The 19553-nt window shown below is 36.5% G+C and overlaps 1 protein-coding gene across 26 annotated transcripts in view; it reads right to left on the reverse strand.

The window, feature by feature from the left end:
- Window positions 1-19553, reverse strand: part of DST (dystonin) — a 510899-nt gene that overhangs the window by 162204 nt on the left and 329142 nt on the right. For 23 of the 26 annotated variants that reach the window (XM_040473816.1, XM_040473833.1, XM_040473814.1 and 20 more), the window contains 21 exons: window positions 17730-17823; window positions 17263-17417; window positions 15559-16024; window positions 15342-15470; window positions 15104-15181; window positions 14833-14994; window positions 14638-14742; window positions 12225-12320; window positions 11497-11622; window positions 10702-10854; window positions 10157-10311; window positions 9825-9951; window positions 9156-9339; window positions 7337-7494; window positions 6661-6839; window positions 5517-5655; window positions 4569-4762; window positions 2777-2939; window positions 1975-2058; window positions 1131-1238; window positions 502-600 (listed from right to left, as the gene is read on the reverse strand). In XM_040473816.1, the coding sequence (XP_040329750.1) occupies window positions 502-600; window positions 1131-1238; window positions 1975-2058; window positions 2777-2939; window positions 4569-4762; window positions 5517-5655; window positions 6661-6839; window positions 7337-7494; window positions 9156-9339; window positions 9825-9951; window positions 10157-10311; window positions 10702-10854; window positions 11497-11622; window positions 12225-12320; window positions 14638-14742; window positions 14833-14994; window positions 15104-15181; window positions 15342-15470; window positions 15559-16024; window positions 17263-17417; window positions 17730-17823 (3154 nt within the window). Of the gene's footprint in view, window positions 1-501; window positions 601-1130; window positions 1239-1974; window positions 2059-2776; window positions 2940-4568; window positions 4763-5516; window positions 5656-6660; window positions 6840-7336; window positions 7495-9155; window positions 9340-9824; window positions 9952-10156; window positions 10312-10701; window positions 10855-11496; window positions 11623-12224; window positions 12321-14637; window positions 14743-14832; window positions 14995-15103; window positions 15182-15341; window positions 15471-15558; window positions 16025-17262; window positions 17418-17729; window positions 17824-17940; window positions 18216-19553 lie in introns of those variants that run through there. The other 3 variants (XM_040473824.1, XM_040473831.1, XM_040473832.1) reach the window with 3 other exon arrangements.

The following is a 19553-nucleotide window of genomic DNA, read 5'->3' on the forward strand; positions in this document are numbered from 1 at the left end:
ACCATAGACCTTTAGGAAAAATCAAAATAAAAACCTCCACAATTCTTAAAAAGTAGTATCATTTTGTGCAAAAACCTGTTTCTTCTAAATTAATTGATTTTATGTTTTAAATCCTTAAAGATGTAAATCACTTTAAAATGCTTAAGAGAAATGTGTTTAAGTAGTATTTCTGTAGACATTTTAACAGTAGTAACTATACTTCAAAGAAGTATACTTCTCAAATGTGAGAAAAAATTTAAAAAATTCTGCCAAACTACCAACATTCCATAATTTAAATAGAGCCATTACTCTAATAATATTAGCATCTTAGAGTGAAGATCAACAATGTCTTCCCTATTTGAGAGAATCTTAGAAACAAACCAAAAAATCTTAGGCCTCTACTCTTTCTCATTGTGATTTTCTAATTAAATAATTACTTCTCAACCATGTACACTTTTTTTTTTTTGTTTTCCCAAAAATATTATAGTTCCTTTTAGTTAGCTGTTCATAGTTAATGGTTACCTCCTCCTCTTCCAGCCTCTTTAATGAATCACCAGCAAATTTAATATATTGTGTCATGAGGGTGACCAGAGCAGTATATCGGGTCCTTAGGTCCATGAACTGCAAATAATGAAATAAATAATAAAAACACAATCTCCAGTGGCTCTAAGTGAGTTTAATGAATGTTGATTAATAATTATAACATTAACTAGGCTTTGTGACAGTAAAATACACAACTGCCCAATAGTGGTAAGTAGGCAGGAATGAGCTTCTTACTGCTGTGCAAACCATACTACATGACAATTCTCCTCTAAATGTAATGATGATGTACATTTATAATTCTCTGTAATTAATACTTAATCTTGGAATAAAGCTTTTTGAAGGATTTTCTAGAACCCTTAATAAAATGTACTGTTTTAGGTAGAGAGTTTTTTTTTTGGGACAAGGAAAAAAGTTCTGGAAACGGGCAGTGGTCATGTTTGCAAAGCACTGTGAATATACTGAGTGCCACTGAACTGCACACTTAAAAATGGTTAAAATGGTACATTTCCTATTATATGTATTCTACTACAATACAAATAGATAATTATAATTCTTTCAGTAGTGTTTCTCTCTTTTATGTCCCCTCCCTTCTTTCACGCTTTTACTACCTCTTGAATAATAAGATCTGCTGAGCTCTGCATTCTTCGGCGTTTCACTGGAGATTTTTGTTGTGAATCTACCATGGCCCGGTAGGTCATTGTTTGTAATTCATAGTCCTGTATAATGGAGTCAATAAGACTAAATTATTTAAAGCAAAGCATTAACACTTCATTCTACAGTGACTCAGTGACTCGATACAGAGAAATGGAACCTAGTTTCACTGAGCAACATTACGAAATTACTGCAAAACTACACTTTTAGGAATCTATCTAATCCTGGAATGTTTCCAAGGTGGTAATAAAAATAAACACTTAGGGTGATCAGAAAAGTTTCTTAGGTCTCTTTAGAAGTTCATGGGAACATTTAGTTACAATATGCTAGTTATATTCAGCCTCCCTTTCCTCTGGCTGGGCAATGGAAGGGTAGGTCTGATGGCTAAAGCCCAGGCATTGTCAATAGCTTCAAAACACATGGGAACTGTCTCCTAAGAAAGCCAAGCTCTTCTAGGGAATATTCTAGCAATAGTAAAGAAAAGACAGACAGAGAGAGAGAAAGAGAGAGACAGAACATACACAAACATGCACAAAATGATAAAAAAAAAAAATTTCAGAGCTATGCATTTATTCCGGGGTGTCGTGTGTGATTGGGAGAAAATGAATGAACCCGAGGCGGACGTGTGCCTCACGTGTCACAAAGAATTATTAGGTAAGTGTCACGGGGTTCAAATGAAGATTCTCTGTTTTTACTTTTTAACACAGTGAAATTATTTGCAGAGGCTTTTTTTTTCTTCAGTAGTTTGTTGAATCACATACCTGAACATTGAACTTGATGCAAGTAACTGAATCTTCTTACCTTCACTGTAGTTGAGTACTGTTCTGCATATTTTTGACACTCATCCATTTTGCTCTGTTTCATTTCTATTTCGGACACCAGCATCTATAAACACATAGAGTTTAGAAGAAAAAGAACAAGGAAATATATGCTATTTAACTACTAAAATGCTCAGGAACTAAGAAATAACCATACCCTTTAATAATAAAGCTCTTTAGTCCTTTGTACTTAGTATGTAGTGAGGCAAATTACAAACTTCTAGATTAAGCCACATAAGTGACCCAGCCTCAGGGGGCTTCCAAAGCAAAAATTACTAAACTCCCCAGGAATTATCCAAAAGTGGACTTGAAGGCCTTGCCCCTCCCCCATTCCTGATCAAAGTGGAACTGGACACTATTGTCCCCTCAAGATGGAACAGAAATCTCAAAGAATTCAATTCTCTGTCAAACGTGGCTGTTTAATTTTCTACAGACACTAGCCATTTTTATTTATTTAAGATACTGCAAAACTATTGTGGCCACCAAAGTGCCAAAGAGATTTCCATACTAATGATTAATGACCATACTTATGAGTAAGTGATTAAATTTGAACACTGTCCCAACATGCTATTTTCTAATGCCTTATATTTTCAAAAACGACTTCCAAGAAATCAAAGTACGTGATGGATGTAAGTTTGAACTATAGGATTTTAATATTTATGATTTACTCCTTGCCTTCCTCCAGATAGTTGCTGGCTTTTTCTTTTACCAAGGTAAAGGAAGATAAGGGTCATGACTCACCAAATGCAGGCACAACCTTAGCATAAGGAACTGTTTTTACATACCTTCTGTTGATTCAACTGTGTGGCTAGAGTTTTACTATTTTCAGGCTGATTTTCCTGAATTTTTCTCTGGGTAGTTTCAACTTGCTGGATCCAATCATCTAAAGGGTGATAAGTATCTCTATAGTACTTCAGGGATTTGCCAATGCCTTCTAAGTCCCGTAACCTAAGAGAATAGAAACAAGATACTCATAGTTTCCAACAGTATCCCTTAAGAGAGTGCAAGGTATAGTGAGACACACAACGCACTAGGTACAACAATAGGGATAAGTGTAAAGAATTCAAGGCCTATCTCCAAGGGACTCACTCCATACTGGCTTAGGCTGAATATAAACATTTTGTCCTGGGGTTGTACAACTTAGTAGTTCTGATTTTTCTAGGTTCAAGCCCAACAGACTAAAGCTAAAAATCAAGAAAATTGGAAACTTAACCATAATTATTATCAATTGGCATATCTTAAATACCCAAAGCTTGCATCCAATGGCAGTTCTCTTTTGAAATAATGACAAAGTATTTCAATAGGTGGTTCAACATGGACTCAGAGAGCGCTTTCTAGGAAGTGTGAGAAAAAAAAAAAAAACACCTCAGTTTCTATGATTTTAAGACTACTACATTAAACATTTACTACATAACACATATTTTACAGAAATTAGGTAACATATATTTGGACATAATTTTACTTGTCAAGAATGGCCCTGTATTATAAAAGCACTTTATTCACATTAATAGAAACATTACAATGAATGATAAAGGACAGGACTTGATTTCCTTTAAGATGAGCCCTAAAACCATCCCATTTCCTTTCACTTTTTTACTTCAGTCACTGGGTGAATGATTTCAACTTTCTTGTAACCTAAATTAAAATGAACATCAGGTCATTACAATCGCTTTACACTTCTTAGGTGTAGATTGATTCATACAGCCCTCTCAAACACATGATACATGTTCTTACTAAGTCTTGGTTATTTGAATATTGTACATTGGTAATAACTCATAGAACTATATTTTTTTCCTTCAGAAAAGACAAGTAGATTTACTATACAAATGCCAGAATACATCAGCAGTTTTTTTTTTTTTTAATTTTTTTTTTTTCAACGTTTATTTATTTTTGGGACAGAGAGAGACAGAGCATGAACGGGGGAGGGGCAGAGAGAGAGGGAGACACAGAATCGGAAACAGGCTCCAGGCTCTGAGCCATCAGCCCAGAGCCCGACGCAGGGCTCGAACTCACGGACCGCGAGATCGTGACCTGGCTGAAGTCGGACGCTTAACCGACTGCGCCACCCAGGCGCCCCTACATCAGCAGTTTTAACAAAACAGAGTTAAGGGGCTCCTGGGTGGCTCAGATGGTTAAGCATCCAATTCTTGATTTTGGCTCAGGTCATAATCTCAGGGTTCATGAGTTTGAGCCCCACATCGGTCTCTCTGCTGCCAGTATGGAGCTTGATTAGGATTCTCTCTCTCTCTTTCTCTCTCTCTCTCCCACTCTCTGCCACTCCCCTACTCTCCTTCTCTCACACTCTCTCTCTCAAAATAAACATTGAAAACACTTTTTAATTAAAAGAGTTGAAAAACATTTATTTTGAAGTTAACTGTCTTGCTAAAGTCCACCAAAACAAAAAGAAATATAATTAGATAGAGCCCTTGCAATTAATCAAATTAACTATATATGGAAAGTAACTCTGTGAAATTAACTATACATGAAGTTTTTAAAAACCTAGTAACTTTAGATTTTACTAGAACACAAGGATAAACATTACATCTGTGCTGAAACTGAACACAAGAGGATACTAACCTGTTGTCAATCTGAACGTGAATATTTTGCCACCTTTCAACTAATTGATCTGCTTTTTCTTTGTGCCAGTCAAAATCAAGGTCCCGTTCTTTATAGGTTTTAAACATTTCATCACTGATGGCTTTAGCTTTCTGCAACTCATCCTCTAATGCATGGAATACCTCTCTCTTTTCATCTACTTCAGACCTCCATTGCTAAAATACATTAATGGGTGAAAATTATAAAAATGTGTCAACCACTCACTAGGCAAACACACTCTTTACCTAATTTTACAATTTATGTACAAATGACTGATATAAAATAAAATAAAGACTATCTTTCATAAACAAAAATAATATATTAGTTTGAACCATATGAAATTATCAATATCTGACTGCACTTTGATCTTTAAAAAAAGCAATTTTATAAAGTTCAGCCTAAAATAATTTGCATATCAATAAAACAAAATTAAGCAAGACTGTTTCTTAAGTATCTACTAATCTCATTGGTTAAAAGTGAATACTTGCATTAAAAATCAAAGAGACCATTTTTCACTCCTTCGCAATAATTTTATACTCATGCTTTATACATAGAAATATCAATACAGACGAGTACAATTACCTGTCTACTTCCCTTCTTGAATTAACTCCTCTACTTACACCCTTAATGTCTTAACTGCCTCTTTCAGCAAGAGAATCTACTAAAAATAATATAATTTTTAGCTTCAACTCCTTTTGCTCACATGAACTGATTATAAAAAGCTATTATCAAAAAGATGCAAATTTCAAACGAGAAAAACTATCCACAAACTAAAAATGACTCATTTATGCTAAGGTATGGCTACAGAGAGATATGAAATGAAATGAATATAAATATATTCAAATTAAGTTATTTACTTAATGTTTGAAGATCCAGGAGCTGGAGAAATAAAGTATGACCTTATAAAAGAGCCAGAAGTGAGACACATACCTTTAAGGTACTTATTAGATTCTCAATATTATTCTTGTCAGCTATAACTGCTTCCTCTTCACACAGTTTAGTTTCATAGAGTTTTACCAGGGCTTCTGCTGCTTGAGTGTTTTTCAACACCAAATTAACAGTTTTCAGTCTAAAAAAGAGAATGCAACAACAGCTTCCTATTAGTAAATGTTTATTTTCCCATAACACAGTCCTGATGCACCATAATGACGCACGATACAGCTGTTCTTCATCTTGCAGCACTGAGACATTTACTACGAGATCAACATTCAACTAACTCTCTTCTTAATGGAGGGCATGTGCTCTCATGCCCTGCCCTGCAAATGCTCTTTTGCAAGAGATTGCAACGTAAGGTGGTCTTCTTTCAAACCTTATTTAGACCAAGCTCTAGAGGAAAAAATACTATGGGCTCCAACAGATGTGGAATTAAAACTACGGGCAAAATGTGGGAACACCTGTCCACATATGCTCTAATCCGAGGCACATTTCCTTTCAATATGAAGCATAATAAATCCATGGAAATATTTAGTACATTTGTTATTAAAACAAAAAAGGGAGTATTTACTTTAATAAAGATGAATGTTTTAAATGAACAGCATGTGTATATAGGACAGTTGTATGAAGCAAATTTTTAAAAAAATTTTTTAATGTTTATTTATTTCTGAGACAGAGAGAGACAGAGCATGAGTCGGGGAGGGGCAGAGAGAGAGGGAGACACAGAATCCGAAACAGGCTTCAGGCTCTGAGCTGTCAGCACAGAGCCCAACGTGTAGCTCGAACTCACAAACCATGAGATCATGACCTGAGCCAAAGTCGGTCATTCAACTGACTGAGCCACCCAGGCACCCCATGAAGCAAATTTATATTAAGACCAGTGGTTACAGGGGTGCCTGGGTGGCTCAGTAGGTTGGGTATCCGACTCTTGGTTTCTTCTCAGGTCATGACCTCACGGTTTTGTGGATTTGAGCCCAATACTGGGCTCTGTGCTGGCAGCATGGAGCCTGCTTGGGATTCTCTCTCTCCCCCTCTCTCTGCCCCTCCCCCACTCACACTCTCTCTCTCTCTCTCTCTCTCTCTCTCTCTCAAAATAAACTGTAAAAAAATAAAAATAAATAAAAAGACAGAGATTACATACTTATCTATGTAAGTGGAAGACATAGAATAGACTTGGTTCATGTTCTGAATGACCACACCGAGCTCAGACCGTAAGGTGGGCACTGATGCAGAGGTTGCTGCTTGACTGAAAAATTCTTCACATTTATTTGTGATTGTTCCCAAATCATCTTTAAGTCGCTCCAGCTCTTTCTTTAGTTTCTATAAAACAGAGAATAAACATAGGTATTGGGCTGTCACTCCAGATGGGGCATCTTTCCTAAAACAGTTTAAAAACACACAATTTACATTATAATCACTGACTTAAAAAGCTACATATTCTTTACTTTTTCTTTATCATGGAAAGTAAGCCACAGCATTCAAGTCTCATAATCAGTAATTCCCTTACTGCCCATCTCCTTGGGCACAAATACCTAACTCCGTGCTTCTGCATTCAGCAGGTGGTCAATAAACATATGATGACTTTCACTATGACAAGTCCAGTAAGAGGGTACACATTTCTACATTTACCGGAGTCAAATATAGAACTGAATTACAGAATCCTGCTTCACAATAAGAAATAAACACATAATCAGATCTCACAACGTGACCAGTGGGCAAAGGTGAGCATATGAAGTCACCGGAGTTTGACAGTGTAGGTCACCGAGACAGTAATTTACCTTAAGTTAATTCTGTCCCAACACATTTACGAATCTCACCTCCTGCTCAGTGATTCTGAACACACTTTCATGCAAATCATCTCTTTCCAGTGGAGTGCGGATCTGTCTAATCAACCGATCTTCGCAACTCTCTAACCGAAGTCTAATGTTTCGAACTTCAGAGATGTACAGGTTATACACAGATTCCTCTTGCTCCTCTGTGAACGTAAATGTAACGTTTAGAAAATACCTTGTTTTCCGTCTTCTGGATGCTGCTGTTCGTATCCTAATGTGGCAGTGTTACTACTACTGGGACATAGCTGGTTGAACCACTGTTACCAGGCATTCACCAAAATCTCACCCTAAAGATATAAATCTCGAAACAGTGGACATCACAGTTTATGAACAGTTAATAATATTTCCCCAAAAGTGCCAATTTCTGATTTATTTTTTAATGTTTTATTTATTTTTGAAAGAGAGAGAGTGAGAGTACACAAGTGGGGAAGGGACAGAGAGAGAGGAAGACACAGAATCTGAAGCAGGCTCCAGGCTCCGTGCTGTCAGCACGGAGCTGATGCAGGGCTCAAACCCAAGAACTGTGAGATCATGACCTGAGTCAAAGTCAGATGCTTAACTGAATGAGCCACCCAGGTGCCCCGCCAATTTCTGATATGATGTCCAAGGAAAGTAAATATATTATGCTGTTTTATGATCACAAAAATGTGAATTATATTAGCTACAGATTAATTTTTTTTAATTAAAAATCCTTGGGGCGCCTGGGTGGCGCAGTCGGTTGAGCGTCCGACTTCAGCCAGGTCACGATCTCACGGTCCATGAGTTCGAGCCCCGCGTCGGGCTCTGGGCTGATGGCTCAGAGCCTGGAGCCTGTTTCCGATTCTGTGTCTCCCTCTCTCTCTGCCCCTCCCCCGTTCATGCTCTGTCTCTCTCTGTCCCAAAAATAAATAAAAAACGTTGAAAAAAAAATTTTTTTTAAATAAATAAATAAATAAATTAAAAATCCTTAAGAATGAAAGGTAGGTAAAGAATTTGTTAATGTTTTAAAAAAATTTTTAATAGATTACTAATAAATTCTTTTGTCTCTAGGTAATATCAAAAGATTTCAGAATAAAATATATATTTAACAGAAGTTAACTAGACACAACCTTTTCCTCTAACCCCTGTATAAAATCCAGTTTGGATTATGGGAACTCTCTGTACCGTCCTCTCAATTTTACTATGAATCTAAAACTGCTCCAAAAGATAAAGTCTTTAAAAAAAAAAATCCAGATTCAGTACATAGAAAAATGACTGAAACTAAAAGATCATTCGGAACACTGCATTACAAAATAGTGACAATACTGGAGGGTGCCTGGGTGGCTCAGTGTGTTTAGTGCCTGACGTTGACTCAGGTCATGATCTCATGGCTTGTGGGTTCAACCGCCACGTTGGGCTCTGTGCTGACAGCTCAGAGTCCGGAGCCTGCTTTGGATTCTGTGTCTCCCTCTCTCTCTCTGCCCCTCCCCTGCTTGTGCCCTGTCTCTGTCTCTCTCAAAAATAAATAAAAATTTTAAAAATTAAAAAAAAAAAAAAAAAAAGAAAGGAAATGCTGAAAAGCAGATGTGTTAAGAATTCACCATTTGTCATATTATTTGGTTGGCATTTTTTAATTAGTTGATCATTTAGAAATAAATGAACCTCTCTTGTATCTTCCTACCACAAACATACTTTTAATTTCTATGTCTGATAGGTAGCACTGTGCCTATCTATCATAGGTTGGGTAAGAGAACACTCCTAAGATCAAGATTCCCACTGACAGCAGAAAATAGCCTGATCTAAACACCTATGGAGGGAAAAAAAGATAAAGATTCCCATGCTTTACCTCTTTCTGCTGATTTAAGAAGTTCTTGATAATACTGCTTACATACATTAACCTCCTTTTCCAGTTGCGTTATATCTGAGCCTGAAAATATTTGGGATTCCTGGCTATCTTCCAGAAAGTCTTCAAAACGAGACTGCAGGTTACTCAGAACTTGTTGATGTTCACCAGGTAACATTGTCTTTATCTAAGGAAGACCAATGATCCATGTAATCAAGTGATTATGGTACTAAGAGCTAAATTTAAACAGGACAGTTCTTAAGTTAGGGTCTCCTGGTACACATCAGTTCATATTGATAGCCATAAATAGAAGAACCATTTGAAATTAATGTTATTCTTAATTGACATTTTTGAGTTTTAAAAGATGAGGAAAAACAAGATTATAAAACATCAAAAAATGAAATCAAATTATCCCATAAGTTCAAACACTATACCCTGTCTCCTTATCAAAATGTATTAAGCACTGAATGAAATGTGATCTCCAGATTTCCCCAATTCTTACAAAGTGCCTGTATATAGCAGGTATGTAACAAATAATCATTAAATGGATGAATATTAGCATGGATCTGCTGGGCTCCATCCTATCCTGTAACAAAAACAAAATTCCACCCCTCGTGCTAATGTGCCCCACATTTTTGGACAGATCAGGCTGATGTGTAGATTTATACTTACTGAAGCCACATTGCTAGCTCGAATTCTATCAATTTCATTGATGAGATAATGCCAGGACACTACACTCTTCATGTTTATGTGAGACTCATGCCAAAGAGTCAGGACATTCTGATACTGTTGCTCAATTCTGAAAAATATGAAAAACAAACAAACACTTATTTCTTTTCACTCCCTCTGAAAACATGCTACAATTTTTCTGTTTGTGAACTATCCCGTGTTTACTAGTTCTAGATCCTTCTGATCCTATGGGCCTTGACAAAGTATTGATTGTTTCTTCAACCTTCAGAGAGCCTCCAAACCCAGTTCTATGTGTTTAGTGAACACATACACACCTGTTTGCAAAGTCAACTGCTTCTTTGTTTGGTGGAGGGACTGTGAAGCACACAGACGGGACCATAGCCTCATTCCCAGTGGGGCTGATGACCTTCCATTTCGCACGGTGAGAATTGTTGGCCAAAACACATTCATCATCTTTGTAAATGGTTATCTGGTTTTAAATGAAGAAAAGAATAACGCAATGAGGTCACTATCAACTAATCCTTTATCATACCCAATCTTGGGATTTTGTTTGTTTTTTGAGGTAGAAAACTCTACCACGAGAAAAGCAATATGACCTCATTTTTAAAATATTAAGAATAGGGGAGCCTGGGTGGCTCAGATGGTTAAGCATCTGACTCTTGATTTCAGCTCAGGTCACGATCTCATGGTTCATGGGTTCAAGCCCCAAGTTGCACTCTGCATGACAGCACGGAGCCTGCTTGGTATTCCCCTCTGCCCCTCCCCTGCTCACCCTCTCTCTCTCTCTCAAATAAATAAACTTTAAAATAAATTAAGAAATACAAGAATAATGCCAGAAATTGGTCTACTTCTACAATACCTCAATTTGTCTGTAGTCACAGATAGCTTTGATTGGAATAGAAGTTTTGAGTGGACAGTCAGGATTCCTCGGCTTCAGCTGAATTATTGTTTTTGCTCTCCCCATCAGGCTTGCTACTGTGCTTTTATACTGTAAAAGTTCTTCTTTCTCTTCCTAAGTAATACATAAGACAGATATTGAAAAATAAAAGACTTGTACTCTCTCTTCTTTTAGGGCTTTACACAAACAAAATTTCATCACAAAAGTCCCTGACACCTGGTTTAAACATTCAAGCCCTCCCCGCCCCCTCTGGCATCTCTCTTCCCTTGTCTTTATGAGATGTTTTTTTTTCCTCTTTAGCATTTACCACTATGCTACCTATATTTTACTCATTTATCATGTTTACTGCCTGCTCCCCCTCTCACACAGAAGCACCAGGAGTGTGGGGATTCTTGTCTCTTTTCTTCACTGCTCTATCTCCAGTACTTAAAATAGTGTCTACCATATACAAAGTGCTTACAGTTATTTGTGAAGTGCATGACTAAACACACACACACACACACACACACACACACACACACACACACACACCACTATCAAAACATGTATTTAAAATATGAAGGCAATCACATAAAAAACACTTTTGTTGTAATTGTTACCAAAACACAATAAAACTGAATGTTTAAATGCCTGATCAAATGAAATACCAACAGTACCAATAAAATATAAAGTTCTGCACACATAACAATATGATGAAATATTAATCTACTCCTGATTCACATGACTGATGAAATGCACGGGTTCTTGCACTGGTACCATTGACTCCTGAACCAGGTCTTCCAGTTTGTGAATGCTGCTTGATCTGTCACAGCTGTACTTCCGCTGAATGGCGTCCTTGAGATTCTTCAAGTAATCAGTAGCTTCTTTGGCATCATTGAAAAACTATAAAAAGATAAAAACCGGCAGCTCAAGTTTATTCAATGCCAGTCAAGCACAGAGTTGTCAAGTCCAAGTACCAGAGCCCCGTGGACCCCTCATGAGTGCGAAGAGAATAAAATCACAAGACAACTTAATAATCACATTCCTCCTTTACCCAAACAACCACTGTTGAATTTGGATGATTGTCAGTAAATGCTAAGTGTCTAAAGCTGATATCTGTATTGTGCTTTGGCCCTATACTATTCTGGCTAAAGCTTTGTTTTACTTGAGGGTCCAAATAATTTATGAGTAGGAGTGAAATTCCAATATTTTAAAATTCCTGAAGAATAAAAAAAAAAGAGCTCTTTGTAATGACTCTTTATAATGAAATATTTCCTTGTAAAAGGCATTTATAAAATAAAGATTTTCTGACATTTTAAAAGGCTTTTAAAGGATTTCCTCCTTAATACAATGCTTCAGTCTATCCTATAGGACATTTTTCCCATATATCCTACAAAGAAAATATTTCAGTTTCTTTCCCCTGCACATTATATACATGTCCTTAATAAATAGGGAGATGCTTTCTGTAAATCGGCCCAAATCACGCTGTGATCCCATTCACATACCTCGAAATACGCGGTGTTTTCCTTGATGTGTTGCTCCACACACTGGCACAGCTGTAAGACCCAGCTCCATTGTGTCTGCATTGCCGCTCGATAGGCCTTGAAGATAAAAATCACAGCCATTGTAACTGGCTGAAGAGGAATGACATATACATACGACAAAGCTTTTAAAGGATTAGAAACTCTGCTATCGAAATAGGTGATGAGATCATTTTAACGAGCAAGACCTGAAAATTAGGGTAGTGAAATGTCCCTCTAATACAAGAGCTCTCACTTTCACAAAGCCAGTCCTAAAAATCTAAATCTAAATTTAAATTAAATCTAAAATAAATATTTAAAAATGCACATAAAAATAGATGGTTCTGTAGTTTTCACTTGTTTTTGTTTCTAAAACTAGGCCAGCAGTTCTTGGAGTCAGGGGGGTGACTTACATACTTGTTTTTGCCAGAGAGGTTTGGGAAGAGTGAAGAAGAGAGAGGGCAATCCTTTATTTCTGTAATCCTGGAACTATAATTATTATAGTACTAGGAATTTTTATTACAAATATTTTCACTTGAATTTTGGATATAAAGTGAATCTCTTGTGAGAGCAAAAAGGTAACAAACAGAACACCTACCTCAAAGAAAACATAAAACACCCTTTCATATTTAAGATGCAATTCACTGACTTCCAGAAGAGGGCGATCTAGATACTTTAATGACTCTTAAGTAAGCCTGTCACGCTTCCCCTCCTGGAAAAAGTTATTTCTGCTGAGCTATGCTCAGGCAGGCTTTCTGAACGGAATATACAGCGTAGGAATGGAAATCTGGCAACATATCACAGCCCTATTACCTGCACCCTCAAATTAAGCTACTTTGAGCAAATTGGCTGTAAAAGACATATCATTGTGAGTTGTTAGATTATTAGTTTATTTTTTCACATAACATATGAAGAAGTGTTGATAATTAACTAAATATTACCCATGTGCCCACAAGACATTGGATAGGCCAAAAGAATCACAAAGATGACTCAAGCTTAATTTTATCCCTCAAGAAATTTTTAATTAGATTAGCATTTCTACATAAAAGTAATCAGGTTCACATTCACATTATCCAATCCCATTAAAATTCTTAGCCTGTAATCATATTTCCTAACAGTTTCATCTCTACCTTGAAGAATACTCTATTTTTAGTTTAGTAGCATACAAAAGTATATCCAAATCCTTCGTTATTCTAAAGTGCTTCCCCTAATGCTCCCCACTATTCTTCTAGCTCTTTAACTGGCTCTTTAATTGGCATTTCATCTGCATGCAAGACTCTAATTTTTTTTGTTTTTAATGTTTGTTTGTTTATTTATTTATTTTTGAGAGAAAGAGAGCACAAAGAGGGAAAAAGGAGAGAGATAGAGGGAAGCACGGAATTTGAAGCAGGCTCTGAGCTGTCAGCATAGAGCCCAACGCGGAGCTCGAACCCACAAACTGTGAGATCATGACCTGAGCCGAAGTCAGACGCTTAACTGACTGAGCCACCCAGGTGCCCTAAGACTCCATTTTTCTATGAAGCAGGTCAAATATAACATTCCCAAAACTTCCTATTGAGGCCTAAAATTTCACTAATCTTTTGTTTTGTGGCAATTTCAGTGAACAAAGACTATCGGATTCCTCTCCTCACCTGTGAGAGTTTGAAGCATGTCACATTTTAAGCACAGCTCCATCTTTTCCCTCTGGCAATATACCACATTTGTCCATGTTTGATGCATGTCTCTCTTATATAACACCCCTTTACTTTTAGAAAGTCACTAACTCTAACTAGTACATATTAGGACTAAAAAGTAAACACACTACCACTACCGCACGGGAAACCTGATAAATCCCACACCACTTCTCCATTTCTGGATGTGAAATGTGTGCACTATGCCATGTGGCTTTGACAGACTGTTGTTCCAATATACCTCACAAAACTAGATTCTGAATAAAACTGTTAAGTTAAATAATAATTGTAAATACTTCCTGGGAACATATGTAACCAGAGCTGTACTAAGTAGTAAGAGTACATTATTTGCCTCATCTTACTACAATGCTATGGGTTAGAGGATAGCCCCCATTTTGGATAGGAGGCTAAGTCTGGTTACATGGCTTGCACAATACCACAGTATGAGGGAGGAATAAAAAAAGAGCCTTCATATTTACTATAATACATCCCTTTAGCCATGGGAGTTGACAAAGGTACCTTTATTCTAAGTGACAGGTGAGTAACACAGAAAAAGCAAGAGAGCTAAAGGCAAGAAGCACTATGATTTGTCAGAAACATTATTTTTAAGTCACGTTGTATTAAAAGTTTGATAGTTTGTATTTCTGAATTTATCAGCAATAAAAGAATCTAAAGAGTGACTATCAAATGTCAATATTCGACCATGATCATTACGCTTCCTGACTTACCTCAATTGTCAGTCTGGCTGGGTGATTTTCCGAAAGTAGCTGCTCTGCTATCTCCTGAACTGATTTAATATTTTCTTCCTTTTGATCAAGTTCTCTCATTAATTCCTAATTTAACAAAGTATGAAGAAGTGAGGTTAGAAAAAGATCTACACCTGATATACAACCTTGGCATTCAATGACAAAGGCCATACTCACAGCATGGTAATCTTTTTTCCGAGCTATGTTGTTATTTCTTTCACTCCAGTCATAGGCAACTTCCTCCTCTTCTTTTTCATTCAACCAAATAAGTTCATTAGTTGCACGAGTTACAAAATTATGGAGTGTATCAAGGTGCCGTTCCTGATTCCTGGATGTATTCTTCGTAAGAAAAATCATTGTTAAGAATCATGTCTTTGCCAAATAGAGATAAGGGAAACAGAAAGTAAAAACAAAACAAAAAAAAACAAAACAAAAAAACACAACTTACCAGGAGTTTTGCATACTGACTCTCTAATCGGTGTAACTTTTCTGCATAAGTTAGTTTAAGAGGTGCCGTCATTTGGATCTACAACATGGGATAAAAAGACATCAAGCTTAGGGATCCTAAGGAATTCTGACTCATACTCACTGTATCTATTATTTTGTTATAGGCTCTTTATATATAAAAAAAGAGCAAAACAATAGCTAACTAAAATGAAATATATACAGATTTTAAATTCATATACCTCACTGATTTTAGCTTCTTTAAGGCTAGATTCAAATTCTTCAATAGCTCGGTGAACGTTTTTATGATTCTCTAAATGGCTTTCAACACTTGGCAAATCTGATCCCCATTCAGTGCGGTCCAGCTGCACCTTTAAACAGAAAGATACTAGATTTAAAAAAAGAAACTAAGAGCAATAAAGACTAAAGACTAAAACTTTCAGGTAAACGTTTTTTTACCTGCATCTCATCAACCCAATTCAAAAGATCTTGAACAAATTTCATGTTGATTTCCTCTTCTGTTAAATTCTGATCCAGCAAAGAAGACTTTAGAAGGGGCTTTCGGATCTGCATCAATTTCAGAGTTTGTAATGAATTGGCCTCTACTCCTGAACTGAAACTTGGAACTAATCCTCCTGATGGGAAACCAGGTGTATAAGCTGGAGTGACAGATGGAGTCAGACGGGAAGTCAGACCTGATGACAGGCCTGATGTCACACTAGAAGGGGTCAGGGAAGGCGTTAAACCCTGGGTCAGCCCTGAGTTCAGACTGGGGTTTAAGGTCTGTGCAAATCCTGAGTTTAAACTTTGAGTAATTCCTGATATCATGAGTTTTGTCTGTTCCGTCGTCAGCATGCGCCCTTTGCTGTACACCGAGGAACATTCATTCCTTAAGGCCATAATTTCATCGCGGAGTTTTGCAACCCTGGAAAGAACATCAGAAGACATAAACTACAACGCAAAAGGCATTTTTCACAAAGTGTGAACTCTAATGCCAACTATGGACATTAGTCAGTTAACAGTATGTATCAATTACTGGCTCATCAATTATAACAACAGAATCACACTAATTCAAGATATTACTAATTGGGAAAGGTGTGTATAAAGGGGCATAAGGAAACTCTGTATTTTCCAATCAATTTTTCTGTAAACCTGAACTGCTCCAAAAAATAGTCTATTTAAAAAAAAATCATGGGGCACCTGGGTGGCTCAGTCGGTTAAAAGTCTGACTTGCTTTTGGCTCAGGTCATGATCTCACAGTCTTCAGATTGAGCCCTGCGGCAGGCTCCACGCTGGGTGTGGAACCTGCTTAAAAATCTCTCTCACTCTCTCCCTTTGCCCCTCTCCCCACTTGCACGTGCTCACTCTCTCTCTCTCAAAAAAAAAAAAAAGTCCTTACAATCATACTGACAAAATTTGGCATCACAATGTTTTTCACCGAATTTGTGCAGTAAGCACTTTCCATATTATCACATAGTCTTTCTAGTGAACATAATTATTGCACTACAATGTCATCATTCTATTATTTGACATGTAGGATATTTCCAAATTTTGTTATTATAAAAGATTTCTGACATGAACAAAAAACTCTTTTCTTTATTTATTTATATATTTTCTATATTTAAAATTATTACAAATTCCTAGAAGTGAAATTACTGGGTCAAAGCATCATTTACAATTTTTGCTTAATATGTATCTCATATATATATAATATATAATATATACAGTCTATAACCTGAAAGGGTTCCATTCCCTACCCCTAAACCCACTTCTCAGAGACACAGAATTTTATACATTTTTTTTCAACATTTTGTTATAAATATTTTCATGATAGGATAAATCGATAACTTAAAAAATCAGTTATAAAGGATACTTTCTTATATTTTCCCTTTTTCAAATGTCATACAACTATTTTAACCGTAAGTATATTACTGCAGTATTCCATATTGTATGTGCTATAAAGTATTTTTCTATTACTTATCTTTGAAAAACAAATACCTATTTAACATCTCAAAATACATCTGAATTAAGGCAACACACATTTTCAACTGAAAAGAGCATAAGAAATGTATTTCATAAAACTGCCACATTCTGCATTCCCATCACAAGTGCCCATGAAGTGATTACACAAAAGGATAAGGTATGAGTACGTAGCAATCTTACCTCTGTACCAACTGATCTGCCTGGTAGTATTTTCCATCAATAAGAATCTGTACATCGATTACATGCTGGCGTAAAAGGTTCTCACATTCAAGTATATACCCGGCAATTTCTGCTTCATTCTGAAACTGTACTCCTGATTCTAATCTTTTAGAATCCTGTATTTTAAAAGAACTCAATATTAATTCTATGAAACAAGTTTCCAAACTAGCCTCAAATATGAAACTCAAAATACTGGAATGCAAAGCTACTTATTAGGTCTTCTCTGTTTTCCCTTTTGGTTCAAAAATATGCTTTCTCTTTGCTCGCTCTTCCTCAAGAGAGCAAACAGTGATCACAACCTTTAACAAACTTTAAGTTTCAGTAGAAGATAATACCAAGAATCAACTGAATGTTACACAAAAATTTTATTTCATCCAAAGGTACAGACCCCTCCACCATAATCCCAATGGCTCCTAAAATTAACTTACAGACTGGAGAGCATTTCGGGCAAGTATCAGTTTGTCTTCACAGATGACACTGTCCCTTTGAACTCGGTTGGCAATCTGCTGCAACATTTCCAACCTACAAGAAGGGACAAAATAAATTAAAGCCTTGCCCTTTGAAGTACAGAGTTTACCGCCCCTGAAAAATAATTCCCCACCAAAAGCAAAACACAATCCTACAACGATGATTCCATACCTGTGTCCATCAAAGGATTCATTGCCGAAGCTAATGCAGGAGTTGATCAGAGTTGGACCACAATTAACCGAGAGAAAGTTTTCATTTGAATCAAGACTGGTTCGAGTGCTAGTAGTGTTACTAAACACAGAATCACTGCTACGGTAGCTGTAACTACTACTGTGCATTTTTGTTCCTGAAACGATGTTCTTTCTTTGACCATTAAAAGTAGACTAAAAAGTAGAAGGTCTGCTGAAAGCTCTACTTCTAACGGTGAAAACCACAGCAAAATGTTACAGCTTTAATAGCTCCTTAAATACGCTCCAACTTGCATATTCAACATACAGCAAATAATGTGCTGGTAACCATTAAAAAGAATCTCGCCTTAAGCCATGCGTTTGCTAGCTGAGGTTTGCCTTTTGTAGCCTGCATGAAAACTCTACAAGTATGGACAAGGCAGGCTCATCAGGGCGTCACTGAAAAATATTTGCCAAATATTTTCATCAAGAGTCATCCAGTTGCAGTCACCTAAAAAACAACTCAGGTGCCTCTCACTGAAGCCCAGGTACAATTGTAAAGGTTATTCAGGCAATACCAATCACCAGCTTAAAAATACAAATATTCAATCACAGCCGGACTTTTGTAAAGGGCCAGGTCTGTCTCTCCTGGCTAAAAGCTGGTACTTATAAGCACATGTAAACAAGTGAGTTTGATGAGAAACAAAGTACATTTCCATTTTAACCTCTATGTCATTTGTTTATTAGATTAAATTAACTGGAAAATTATCCATTTGCCTTTTTTCACATGATGTGCTCTCAAGAACGTTACTTAATCTTACTACTGTTACTTTATATTTTTAAAAGCCAAAGCAGTATGGGAGCCTGGGTGGCTCAGTTATTAAACTTCAGACTTCGGCTCAGGTCACAATCTCACGGTTTGTGGGTTCGAACCCCGTGTCATGCTGACAGTGTGGAGCCTGCTTGGGATTCTCTCCCTCTCTGTCTCTCTGTGCCTCCCTGACTCATGCTTTCTCTCTCTCAAAATATATGAATAAACTTTAAAAAAGAAAAGAAAAGAAAAGAAAAGAAAAGAAAAGAAAAGAAAAGGAAAAGAAAAGAAAAGAAAAGGAAAAGAAAAGAAAAGGAAAGGAAAAGAAAAGAAAAGAAAAGGAAAAGAAAAGAAAAGAAAAGAAAAAGAAAGAAAGAAAGAAAGAAAGAAAGAAAGAAAGAAAGAAAGAAAGAATGCCAAAGCACTAAAGTAGAAAAATATCAATGCAATGCTTGCAAATTCAACTTGTCTGTGCTTGTTTTTCCTTTCTATAGGTTATTACATGGCAAAAGAACATTGGTTACTTCTCATTTATATTTTACACACTCTCACTGCACATGGTTATTACTTGCAGTTAATAGTTAATGCCAAACAACTTGCGTCAAGAAAAATGAAGGCGTTTATCCAACCAAGCTCCTAGAGTATTTTCATATACCCAACACTACAAAGCAAAACTGTTGTTTCTCCACTCTAAAGGTAGCTATTTTTCTTTTCAGATGGCAAGAAAGGGGAAATTTGAGAGTATCCTATCAAATATAGTTAGTAAGCAGAAAAGCTTGAAATAATAACAGCAGCATTAGCATTTA

The sequence above is a fragment of the Herpailurus yagouaroundi genome, unplaced genomic scaffold (genome assembly GCF_014898765.1).
Source record: "Herpailurus yagouaroundi ecotype Mexico unplaced genomic scaffold, PumYag 139, whole genome shotgun sequence".
Taxonomy (NCBI): domain Eukaryota; kingdom Metazoa; phylum Chordata; class Mammalia; order Carnivora; family Felidae; genus Herpailurus; species Herpailurus yagouaroundi.